The following is a 13,685-nucleotide window of genomic DNA, read 5'->3' as shown; positions in this document are numbered from 1 at the left end:
AGGTGGGATTGTGATGGAACCTGGGCCCTTGTTCCTGCGTGCTCACTGTCAATTTTGTCTGTTCGCTTTCAGTATTTCTCTATTGCTTCCCTGCAATCTCCCTCCTTGGACTCTTCCCGCAGATCAACACTTTCTGCATTTATCTTTTGGAGCAAATTGACATGCTGTTTTTTGGAGGTTCTGGTAAGTCTTTTACATTCTGTTCTTTCTGTAAAAAAGTCTCAAGTTCAGATAAGGGCTAAATAGCCTCAGGCATGGAATGAAACCTGGACAGTTAGGTTTCCTTTGTCTTCACCCTTAAAGGACTTCAGCTTGGGTTGGTTAGATTGATTGTGGGTCCTTCTAGATTCATCTGGCCAGACTGAAAGTGGCCCACCTGGCTTGACACAAGCAGAAAATGGGGACACGTAGAATTCTATGAGCTTTGGATTTGGTTTAAAACTGAAACTGTGAGTTGCTCCATCGTGTCCAGTTCCTTGCAACCCCATGGAATATGGCTGACTAGGCTCCTCTGTCCATGGGATTCTCCAGGCAAGAATATTGGAGTGGGTTACCATTTCCTTCTCCGGGGGATCTTCCGGACCCAGAGATCGAACCCAGGTCTTCTGCATCACAGGAAGATTCTTTACCATCTGAGCCACCAAGGAAGCTTGGGCTTGGTTTAGGGACCCTCTAATTTTTCGTTGGAAAAGCTGTATGTGTTAATGTGTGTGAATGTGAATGAGTGGAGGTTAGCATGTGAGCATGTGCATTTGAGCACGTGCCTGAATGAGTTAGTTTGGGAGATGTGGGTGTGACACTTTGAGTGTGTGTCGTGTGTAGGCCTGTACAGACAGGTGACCTGTGCCCTTTCATTTGGTGTGTTCCTTACTTTCTGATCAAGGTGGGTGAAGCTTCACCAATGCTTACTTGGAGACATTACCCGGATTTCTCACCTCTAAAGCTTACTCCTATCTGAATGGAAACTAACACACTGATCTCATGGGGTTGCTGTGAGGATTTCATGAAGTCATGTACATAAAGCATTAGAGCGTAGCGGGTGATCTGTTACAGCTACTTCCTCCTTGTATACATGCACACACACATATACACACATCTACACACACACGAGTGCTGGCTTGTTCTGTTTATCTATCCATTCATTTATCCATCTATTTATTAAACTATCTAGCTATCTATTCATCCATCTCTATATATCTATGTATGTATCCATCTATTGTCTATCTTTCATCTATCCATCTGTCATCTATTCATCTATTAATATCTATGTATCTGTCTATTCATCTACCTAGCTACCATTCATCCACCCATCTATCTATACATCTATTCATCTGTTTATTTATTCATCCATCTATCATCTGTCTTTCATCTGTCTCTCATCTATCTATTCATCCATCATCTATCTATCTATCTATCTATCCCTATCTGTGTCTAATTTCCATCTCCATATTTGTCTGTCTGTCTCTCTCCTTTCTTCTACTGAAATCACATCCCTGATCTTTCCTGGGCCAGGAGCTTCCAACTATAAGCAACAAGGTCTCCCCACCTCCACGATGACTGGTTCACAGTCTTCTAAAAGTCATCAAAAGTTCTTTCTAACTGTGGTCTTGCTGAGTGTTCAGTTAAAGGTCAGTGTCTTTCTTGTGGTAAGCGTCACCCAGTGCTTTGTGGCTGCCCTGTGGACTGATTCTTTGCCCCTGGGGCAGGCATTTTGCATTTGAACGTTACCAGCTTCACTTTCTGCCGTATGTGTGGACTGTGAGACCTGCCGTCCAGCAGGGAACTCTTGTTGTTTGTGTTCCAGCCGTTTCGGGGTTGCCGTCAGCTGTTTACAGCGTGGCCCGGAGTGCGTCCGCCGCGGCCCTGCTGCACGTGTTCTGCTTCAGTGCCGTGAAGGTAGGTGCAAGGCCACGGGCCTTCTTCTCACATCCATTGAATTAACCGTATTTTAAGTAAACAAACCTCTCCTCCAGTTACCAGAGGAATGGGATCTGAGCACATCAGGAGTAACAGGGCCTGGAGGATGAGGCCTCAGTGATCTAGAAGGTGCATTAAGATACCTGATTTGCTACTGACCACAAAGCCCACCTGGTCTGAACCCCCCCGCTCTTGCAGGTGTCTGCCTGGCCCAGTCAGTTACTGACACTGGGAGGGGCTTTGGCTTAACATGGCAGTTGACAGGCCCCCACTTTCTTACTGATGCTTCCGTCTGAAATACCACTCAGAAGACGGTAAAAGGATACAATTGCATACAGCTTTATGGACAGAGAACAGGAATGGATATGATAGCAAAAAATTTTAGAATCCAGAAAACAGAAGGACCATAGATTTATTCAGATGGAGAAAGTTAAAACCCAGGCTGGCAGCAAGGGAAACCTAGGAAGATTAAAAAAAACACAAGATAGTAACTTTTGGAAAAGAACAATTGGTATCAGAAAAGAAATATATGGTCAGTACATGGCTCAGCTGTGAATAATATGTTGTATTTATGACAGTCTGAATAACAGTTGCAACTATAATAGCAGAATAGGGGGAGATGAAGTGTATGTGTGTGTGTGTGTGTGCCTATTTGACTTTGCAGAGGTCTTAATCTTGTCTTGCATGTTAGAAAGTCAGCAAATAATATCTGAAGTTGAAAAAAGTCAAGAAATAACAAAACCAGCATGTTATTTGGAAATATGGAGGCAAATAGGTGAAGAAGAAACAGCTGAAAGTCACTGCCTTCAGGCAGCAAGAATTAGAGCAAAGAGATGGCTGATGTGGGCCGAGGACCACTGCTGCTCACTGCTACATGCAGAGCTGCAGAGGGTCCGTGAAGTCTGAAACATAACACGTTCAGGGCCCTCTTCAATCAGTAAAAAAGAGATTGATTGATAGTATACTTATTTCTTGACTTTATGGACACTCTGCCTTTAATGTGTTACACCACAAGTACGTCTTTGATAAAATAAAAATTAAATGCAAAAGAGTAAATGATATATGTTCCAAAGGGCTTTAAATAGATAGTATATGGCATTTGTTAACTGACTTTTGAAAAAAATTTTAATTTAAAATCATATTAAACTCATCAGTATCAGTGGCAGCAATATAACTGTTTATTCCTCTTTGTGGAAGAGAGGAATTCAGTAATGTCATCTTCCAATGCATCACAGTTGAATTTCTCTGGGATAATCAATGGCATAATTCCCTCCTTCACTCTTTCCTTCCTTTTCATATGATTATCTTCTTTTACATTAAAAAAAGGAAGAGGAGAGGGCTCCTTTTCCCAATACAATGAGGGTAGCATACAGCTTTTGGTGGATCTGTTTGCCTTCACCTTTATACTTCTGGTGGATCTGTTTGTCATCACATATATATTTGTCACATAGAACAACAATTATATAATTAATCAGTGTTTCTGGGTTCTTTCTTTTGAAAGAACCTACATTTCTTTATTCTATCATAGGACCCAGGTATTCCATTCAGCAAAATTACTAAGGTATTTTCTGAAAACCTCTTTCTACTGCTCTTTGGTAAAATAACTGCCTATAAAATTTGGGGATCACAAGCTTTTCTCTGCAGGACCCTTTATAGTTTGTTCTGTTATGTTCCAGTCTTTGTTTGCTTATACATTTAATTTTCATTAATTTTTCGAAATTCTGGTTCATTGAGATATAATTTGTATGCTGTAGAACCCATATTTTTAATATACATAATTTGATAAGTTTTGATAAAGAGTTTTCCAGGTGGCACAGTGGTAAAGAATCCACCTGCCAATGCAGGAGACTCAGGAGATTCAGGTTTGATCCCTGGATCTGGCAGATCCCCTGGAGAAGGAAATGGCAACCAGCTCCAGTATTTTTGCCTGGAAAATTCCATGGACAGAGGAGCTTGGCAGGCTACAGTTCATGGAGTCACAGAGAGTTAGACACAGCTGAGTACAAGTTTTGATAAATGTAAGTTTTGATCAATTCCTGCCTCCAAAATTGGAGAGATAGACAGGTAAATACAGAGAACCAAAACTTACTGCAGCAGGAGCCCAGGAACAGAAACCTCTGTAAGAACCAGGACCACGAGGAGGAAAACCTGAACTGTGGCTTACAAATTGCTGAAGGCTCAGTGTAGACAAGTCTGAGAGTTAATAACCCCAAGTGAATCCAGTTGTTAGAAAGCCCCACACTCTTGTGAGTTGCACCCCCTTGAGCTCAACAGTGAATAATTGGAGAAGAATCCTCCTGCTTTCAGTAGGTGGAGGGGGAAGAGTAACAATTTTGAAATATAGCAGAGTATTCTGTTCTTCTTAACCAAGCCTGCCTTAAGATTTTACTGTAGCCTAAAGTACTGGGATTTTTCCAGAGCTGAATGGACCTGGAGGAAGGGCAATGCCAAACTCCAGTTTGGCTCCAGCCTTCCATGTGGGGAAAGGGAAATACCCAATTCCAGCCCAGTCCATTCTTTCCATTCTATTTCACCTAAGGTGGGGATGGGACTCAGAAGCACTTGTGAAGCTTACTGTCTAGAGGCGCAGGGTCACCAAAATACGGAACTAATCACTGGACTGTAGAGTTTCCCTACCCTCACACATTAATACCTATTACTAAAAGTCTGTTTACCATACTTCCTTTTATGTCTTACATGTTTGGCTACCAAGAAAAAAAATTACAAGGCATACTGAAAAGCAAAACACACAGTTTGAAGAGAAATATCAAGCATTGGAACCAGACCTAGATATGACAAGGATATTGGAATTATCAGACAGGGAATTTAAAGCAACTATGATTAGCATTCTTGGAGAAGGCAATGGCACCCCACTCCAATACTCTTGCCTGGAAAATCCCATGGATGGAGGAGCCTGGTAGGCTGCAGTCCAGAGGGTTGCTAAGAGTCAGACATGACTGAGCGACTTCACTTTCACTTTCATGCACTGGAGAAGGAAATGGCAACCCACTCCAGTATTCTTGCCTGGAGAATCCCATGGACAGGGGGAGCCTGTTGGGCTGCCATCTATGGGGTTGCACAGAGTCGGACACGACTGAAGTGACTTAGCAGCAGCAGCAGCAGCAGCATGATTAGCATGCTAAAGGTGCCGATGTATAAAGTGGACTGCAAGCAAGAACAGACACACAGTGTAAGCAGAGAGGTGGAAATTCCAAGAAAGAACCAAGAAGAAATGCTGGTGATTAAAAGCACTCTAACAGAAACGAAGAATGCCCTTGGTGGGCTTATAAGTAGATTGGACATGACCTTGGAAAGAATCTCTGAGTTAAGGATACGTCAATAGAAACTTTCAAAATGGAAAAGCAGAGAGAAAGAAGACTGAAAAAACCCCAGAATATCCAAGAGCTTTGGGACAACTACAAGAGGTATAACTAATGTGTAATGGATGTACTAGAGAAGAAAGAATGGACTGTGATTAAGAATCAGATCAGATCAGATCAGTCGCTCAGTCGTGTCCAACTCTTTGCGACCCCATGAATCGCAGCACACCAGGCCTCCCTGTCCAGCACCAACTCCAGGAGTTCACTCAGACTCACGTCCATCGAGTCAGTGATGCCATCCAGCCATCTCATCCTCTGTTGTCCCCTTCTCCTCTTGCCCCCAATCCCTCCCAGGATCAGAGTCTTTTCCAATGAGTCAACTCTTCACATCAGGTGGCCAAAGTACTGGAGTTTCAGCTTTAGCATCAGTCTTTCCAATGAACACCTAAGACTGATCTCCTTCAGAATGGACTGGTTGGATCTCCTTGCAGTCCAAGGGACTCTCAAGAGTCTTCTCCAACACCACAGTTCCAAAGCATCAATTCTTCGGCGCTCAGCCTTCTTCACAGTCCAACTCTCACATCCATACATGACCACAGGAAAAATCATAGCCTTGAATAGACGAAACTTTGTTGACAAAGTAATGTCTCTGCTTTTGAATATGCTATCTAGGTTGGTCATAATTTTCCTTCCAAGGAGTAAGCGTCTTTTAATTTCATGGCTGCAGTCACCATCTGCAGTGATTTTGGAGCCCAGAAAAATAAAGTCTGTCACTGTTTCCACTGTTTCCCCATCTATTTCCCATGAAGTGATGGGACCGGATGCCATGATCTTCGTTTTCTGAATGGTGAGCTTTAAGCCAACTTTTTCACTCTCCACTTTCACTTTCATCAAGAGGCTTTTAAGTTCCTCTTCACTTTCTGCCATAAGGGTGGTGTCATCTGCATATCTGAGGTTACTGATATTTCTCCCAGCAATCTTGATTCCAGCTTGTGCTTCTTCCAGTCCAGCATTTCTCATGATGTACTCTGCATATAAGTTAAATAAACAGGGTGACAATATACAGCCTTGACGTACTCCTTTTCCTATTTGGAACCAGTCTGTTGTTCCATGTCCAGTTCTAACTGTTGCTTCTTGACCTGCATACAAATTTCTCAAGAGGCAGATCAGGTGGTCTGGTATTCTCATCTCTTTCAGAATTTTCCACAGTTTATTGTAATCCACACAGTCAAAGGCTTTGGCATAGTCAATAAAGCAGAAATAGATGTTTTTCTGGAACTCTCTTGCTTTTTCCATGATCCAGTGGATGTTGGCAATTTGATCTCTGGTTCCTCTGCCTTGTCTAAAACCAGCTTGAACATCAGGAAGTTCACGGTTCACATATTGCTGAAGCCTGGCTTGGAGAATTTCGAGCACTACTTTACTAGCGTGTGAGATGGGTGCAATTGTGCGGTAGTTTGAGCATTCTTTGGCATTGCCTTTCTTTGGGATTGGAATGAAAACTGACCTTTTCCAGTCCTGTGGCCACTGCTGAGTTTTCCAAATTTGCTGGCATATTGAGTGCAGCACTTTCACAGCATCATCTTTCAGGATTTGGAATAGCTCAACTGGAATTCTATCACCTCCACTAGCTTTGTTCATAGTGATGCTTTCTAAGGCCCACTTGATTTCACATTCCAGGATGTCTGGCTCTAGGTCAGTGATCACACCATCATGATTATCTGGGTTGTGAAGATCTTTTTTGTACAGTTCTTCTGTGTATTCTTGCCACCTCTTCTTAATACCTTCTGCTTCTGTTAGGTCCATACCATTTCTGTCCTTTATCGAGCCCATCTTTGCATGAAATGTTCCTTTGGTATCTCTGATTTTCTTGAAGAGATCCCTAGTCTTTCCCATTCTGTTGTTTTCCTCTATTTCTTTGCATTGATCGCTGAGGAAGCCTTTCTTATCTCTTGTTGCTATTCTTTGGAACTCTGCATTCAGATGCTTATATCTTTCCTTTTCTCCTTTGCTTTTCACTTCTCTTCTTTTCACAGCTATTTGTAAGGCCTCCCCAGACAGTCATTTTGCTTTTTTGCATTTCTTTTCCATGGGGATGGTCTTGATCCCTGTCTCCTGTACAATGCCACGAACCTCATTCCATAGTTCATCAGGCACTCTATCTATCAGAACTAGTCCCTTAAATCTATTTCTCACTTCCACTGTATAATCATAAGGGATTTGATTTAGGTCATACCTGAATGGTCTAATGGTTTTCCCTACTTTCTTCAATTTAAGTCTGAATTTGGCAATAAGGAGTTCATGGTCTGAGCCACAGTCAGCTCCTAGTCTTGTTTTTGCTGACTGTATAGAGCTTCTCCATCTTTGGCTGCAAAGAATATAATCAATCTGATTATATTAAGAGTGTCCCCAGATTAAGAATTAATTAACATTAATTAAAAATGTCCCCAGATTAATATCAGACACTAAACCACATATCTAGGAAGCTCAAAGAGCACCAAGCCTGATAAATGCCAAAAAACTACACTGATGCATGGTACATTTAAATTGCTGAAAATCAAAGATAATGAAAAAATATTGAAAGATACCAGTGGATAAGAACACCTTGCCTGTGGAGAAGAAAGATAAGAATTACATCTGACTTCTCCTCAGGAACTGTTATGGACTGAACTGTATCTCCTGCAAACCTTAGCCCCCTATGTGATGATATTTGGAGATGGGGTCTTGGGAAGTAGGTTTATATAAGGTCATGAATGTTGGGTCATCATCATGGGATTAGTGCCCTTATATGAAAAGTGGATGGATAAAGGAAAAGAATTTTTAAAAATCTCTTACATCATGGTTTTTTGTTTACTCCTAGCATTTCAGTTTGATTCCTATATATAGTTTCTGTCTCTTTTTTGAAATCACCCCTCCGTTTATGAATGCTGTCCATCAATTCCTTGATCTTTTAACACAAATTACAGTTATTTTGAAGTTAAGAGTCTGTAAGATTCCTGGCTTTTTCTTGTCAGAGTGTGGACTATACTCTTGTGGATTTTTACATCTGATATGGAAGTATCATTCATCAATATTTAGTTTTGAGGAGAACAAAAATAAGACAGACTTTAATTTTTCCAGAATTCTTGCATAAGTCTTTCTTATCTTCTAAGGTTAGAAAAAAGCAGTGGACTGTGACTAGACTTGGATCTCTCTCTCTTTCTGAATGCCATGACACCTGTCATTCTGAAGACTCTTACAAATAGGTTAAGTTTCTTCCTCTTATTTCTTGATTAATGGTGTTATTGCTTGTGTTTATATGATCTCTTTTACATTTGAAATGTACTTTTGTTTTTGTTTGTCTTTCATGCCCCTCTTTCTTTTTTTCATGATCTTTCTGTATTTTTAAGTGGTCCTTTGTGTTCTGGTGTGGTTTCTAGAGTTTCTCATTCCAATAGCAACAAATATTTGTGGAGAAATTATGATAAACCAGCAACTTTCCATTTGGTAACAACCTGCGAAAACTCAACCATAAGTCGCAGTTACCCCAGGCTCACAGGTCCCATCACGCCCATACCTGACCACACGCTGCGTTTGTATCACCTGTCTTCCCAGTTGGACACTTGTTTTATGCTCTGTAGGAACTGAGCTGGCTTCTGTCAGAAATATTTAAGGCTCCTTGAGCAAATGTACCTAGAGGTCTTAGGTTTAAAATACAAGAAGAGAAGAAAGCAAAACAAAGAATGTTACAGCAGTATAACCAGCTCAGATGTCTCTTTCCCCTAGAAAAATATGTTACTGATAGAGTTTTAGATAGTTCTTTAAGGAGCTTCATCCCAAGGAGTAGATATGAATAGGATGCTTGGGGCAGTGGTTGTCTTTACTTCATTTTCTTTGCTCGAGTATCCCAACCCACGAACTGACCAAATAAAACCTATGGCCTCCAGTACAGTAGAGGGGTCCAGGTGCTTGCCCGGGCACAGACGTACGAGTCCAGGCACTGTGTGTCTGCCAACCACATGGCCCGCTCCAACTCCAGCCCTCCCTGGTTTAGTTGATATCAGCAAGGATTTAGTGAGATTTTTCCGCTTACTTCCTCAGTTCACTATCCTGTCTCTCTCAAATAGAGAATGGTAATTTGGATCATGTGTTAGATGTCAAAATTTTCTTTCAGACTAGTCTCATCTGTAAGATAAGATCTGGCATAAATTCCTTAAAACTTATGACTTATGCACAAGTACGTTCTCTAGTTCCCAGTATAGATATACATTTCTATCTTTTTGAAAATTTATTGGATATTTAGTGGAGAGGAAAAGCTAGTTTCTTGTGTTCCTTTAAAAAAAAAAGTTTATTGGAGTATCATTGGTTTATAATGTTACGTTAGTTTCAGTATACAGCAAAGTGAGTCAGTTATACATATACATATATCCACTCTCTTTAAGATTCTTTTCCCATATAGGTCATTTCAGAGTGCTGAGTAGAGTCCCCTCTGCTATAGTAGGTCCTGGTTGATTATTTTCTGTTCAGTAGTGTTCCCTGCACTCCTCATGCCATATTCACTAGCACCCCACACTTCATCCTTCTTTTCAGCTACAAGCCACAAGTAGTATCCAATGGAAATATTCTTTTCCTTGGTTGATGGAAATGGGAACATGCAAACTCTTTGGAACTGAGGCAGAAGCTGAAAAGATCATATTCACTGGTATTCAGAATTTATTTGTTTAGACATGACTTTGCCAGGTACTATAGAGATATGAAAGGAGAAAAAGTCACATTTTTCTCCTGAGGGATTTAACATTCATCAAAGATGAGGACATGCATAGATGATCAGAAAAGAGAAAACTTGTCAGAGGAGGTGGCCGTTCAGTGCCACCTTCGAATCTTTGCGACTGGACTGAGAACCTTGCCGTGGACTAAGTCACGCATGTGAAATGGTTTCATCAGAGTCAGGAATGAATGACCATGGCAGGTGAGGGTATTAACCTACTGATGGTGAAGGGCAGGGATGACTGGACATCTCAGCAGAACGCATCAAAGTTACGGATAACCTTTTAGGCAAGGCTAAAAATGTATGTTTTTTGCCCAGTGAGTATGATGAGCATCTCACTAATACTGGTTACCTGAAAGGAACTTATAGCATTAAGAGGTCATCAGCTCTAAGGTGTTGAGTGCCATAGATAAGCTGATAGCCTCAGCTGTGATGGAAACAAGACATTAAAAAGTTCAATGAATTGACTTCCCAAGTCACTCCATGAATGGTCAGACCGAAAACCTCACTTCCGGATTCTCTGTCAGTGTCTCACTATTAAATCACACCTGCTTACTCTAAACCTTTGACTTATGATGAACCTTTGTCTCATGCTTCATGTTTTTGATCAGGTAAGCCTCATTTAAGAGTGAAAAATACTCCATTGATAATAGTATCATGGTTGAATCTATGGAAGACAGAATATTCTTCCAAACTCAGGATGCTTTCCACAAAGGAGCAACTCATTGGATTTCTTAGATTAATTTCTAAAGGAGAAGGTATATGCTCTGAAAAACCCATTTTATTTGACAAATGTTTTTGGTTTATTTGTTTTATTTTTGGCCCTTCCACTCAGCTTGGAGAGATCTTAGTTCCCCGACTGGGGATTGAACCCTAGGCCCTGCAATGAACGTGCCAAGTCTTAACCACTGGACCTCCAAGGAATTTCCTTGACAATTGTTCAAGGTTCATTATAACTAGTTCAAATATCATCAAAATTAATGTACACTCCTGGGATTATGAAATAACTTTTTCTTGCAAAGTTCTTAGAGGGTTTTGGAAACTATTGAAGAAACTGGAATTCAAAAAGATAGAACTCTTTTGGGACTTTTACTTAGCTGTGGGACATATACAGTCATTCCCTCACCTCCCCAATTCCAGTTCTTTCCTCATATCAGAAATTGCTAATTGATGACAACATTTTTGCTCACTGATGTCAGTAGAGCTCTGAGATGCCCAGATCGTATTACAGGCAGCCAGTACCAAGTGATCAGAGCCAGTCCAAGAGATAAAATCTATTTACCACCCTGGGCTGAGACTTTTATTTCTGTTTTCCTTTCTGTTTATGGCATGCCATCAGCTTAAGTCACTGTTGGATCAGAGTAAATAGATTCTACTTTGAAAGCGCACTGCCAACTCTGTTATGGGACTGAACACTTCAAAGACTCTGGGGTTTACTTACATGTTGAAACAGGCTTTTTACCAGGTGAAACTAGGGTACTTTGAAAGATTTATTTAATCTCAGAGAGGTATTGACTTTCTTGCTTAGCATAGAACAAGCACGCCTGTAATAAACAGCATGATCTGTTGTTAGAGAATCTTAATGTTCTATCTCAGTTTTGAAACACCTTTTAGTTAAAAATAGAGCAATTTGCATTTCTCCCTTCTCATTTGTGAGTCCTGAGTATTCTAATGGTCTTAGATAGACTCCCCACTTAAAAAAGATAGCACCTATTAAATGCCGTGAATTGAATGAATACATTGAACAAATTGGCAAGGGGATCCTTAGGAAAAAAGAAAAAGCTCACTCACATTCAACCTAATATACCCAGAGCTATGATTCCACTTCTTGTTTAATGATGCTTTTGTTTATGATTTTTATGCTTACACTTTGCACTACTGGAATTGATTTTTTTCCCCTTTTATCTCTGCTGAGCAGTGATAGATTGAAGGGCTCTTGTGAGCAATTTTAGCATGTCAGCTGCCTTGTGGAGGATGTGTTTCTCTATATAGGTCTTGATATGTATTTATATCCATGATCTTTATTATTCTCACTTGATTGAAGCAGATTGAGGGACTGGGGTTTAATATTGTTCTCTGGAATATTAATTAGAGGAATAAATTTTATTCCTCTTTTAATTTCGTATTCTTTTTGACTCATCCAAGATGGTAGCAAGTAACATGTAAATGGGCTCCCTCATTGACTTAACTATTTGACAGTGATATACAGAATCAACCAGAATATTTGCTCCCTGGAGAAATGGCTCAGTAGTTAATTAGCTGGGCTTTCTATATGTCTGGAAAAACCATGATTTCTATTTTTTATTACCCCTTACAAAGAGATTCTATTTTATTGATGGAAGGGGCATCCAGAGGTGGAGGTACATTATTATAATTTAATGTTTCCCAAGCATCATTAACAACTGCTGTGGGAGAGTTTGCTCACATTCTTCCAGGTACCATAGGGTTGCAGCTAAAACAATGGCTTTCCCCCTGCATTCAGATCTTTAATATAAATATAAAACAAACTCAGAGAATAGTTTTAGTTCTGAAATAGACTTTACACATCCCCTATCCCAGCCCCTTCATTTTATTATTTAAAGTGAGGAAATAGAAGTCCAGAGAGTGATGAAGAGACTTAACATTACAATTCCCAAATCTTATGTCTTCTCAAAATCTCACTTCCATGCCCTTCTCCCTAGCACATTTGAAGTATAAATATATTTTTCTAGTCAAAAGAACCATTTGCAGGCATATAAGATACCTTGCAGATCCATGGTACTTTAATTTTCAGAATAACTTCCCAAGCGTTTTCTCATTTGCCCTTTTTTTTAATAACTCCATGTAATACATAAGGAAGGTAGTAGCATTTCTATATTCCAGTGGTGAATGTGAACACAGAGTGCTGAAGTTTTTGCCTAAGGGCACATGGCTAATTCACATTGTTTTTTTTTTTTTTCAATTGTAAAATGGATTAGTAATAACTACTTCATATGAATGCTGTCAGAAGTGAATGAAATTAAATTGATAATGTATATAAAGTGCCTAGCTCAGGGGTTTTCATTAAATGCTGTGGTGGGCAGGATTCTGAGATTGCCCCAAGACTCCTGCCCCTTGGTGTGCCCACACTGTATAATTTCTGCCCTCTGAATGTGGGTGATCCAAGAGTATGATGAGGTGTCACTCTGTGATTAGTTACGTCATCTGGCAGAGGTGGAGGGATTTTGAGATGTAACCAAAGTCCCTAATCAGTTAACTTGAAGTCAGTCAGAAGAGAGAGTATCTGGATGGGTCTGACCCAATCAGACAAGCCCTTTAAGAGACGGTATAGAGGCCAGAGACAGAAGAAAGAGCAGAGACCCTCCCCGTGGCCAGGAAGTAAACAGTGTTGCAAATGGCCCATGGCGAGGACTGCATGTCCTGAGGATGGTCTGTCGGATCTCGAGCGGATCCCAGCAAAAGCCAGCAAGAAAATTCAGTCCTACAGCTGCAAGGAAACTGAATTCTGTCAGCCAGAGGTGAGCTTGGAAGAAGACCCAAGTCTCAGTAAAACTGCTGCCTTGGGTGACACTGCAGTCTCGTGGATTTCAGCCTGATGGGACCTGAGCAGAGGAACCAGTTGCACCATGCCCTGATGCCTTAGGCAGTACCCCGCAAGATCATACATTGTGTCGTTTAAGCCACTGTTTGTGGGGATTTGTTGCAGTAGAAAACCAACACAA

General features: G+C 40.7%; 1 protein-coding gene across 2 annotated transcripts in view; it reads left to right on the top strand.

The window, feature by feature from the left end:
* The window catches only part of PCNX2 (pecanex 2), a 311,392-nt gene that overhangs the window by 97,002 nt on the left and 200,705 nt on the right, over window positions 1-13,685 (top strand). For both annotated transcript variants that reach the window (XM_070781873.1, XM_070781874.1), the window contains 2 exons: window positions 73-183; window positions 1,805-1,896. In XM_070781873.1, coding sequence (XP_070637974.1) covers window positions 73-183; window positions 1,805-1,896 — 203 coding nt within the window. The remainder of the gene's footprint in view (window positions 1-72; window positions 184-1,804; window positions 1,897-13,685) is intronic.

Source organism: Bos indicus, chromosome 28, assembly GCF_029378745.1.
Source record: "Bos indicus isolate NIAB-ARS_2022 breed Sahiwal x Tharparkar chromosome 28, NIAB-ARS_B.indTharparkar_mat_pri_1.0, whole genome shotgun sequence".
Lineage (NCBI taxonomy): Eukaryota > Metazoa > Chordata > Mammalia > Artiodactyla > Bovidae > Bos > Bos indicus.
Note: the sequence above shows the minus strand (reverse complement) of the source record. Positions and strands in the feature narration are given on the sequence as shown.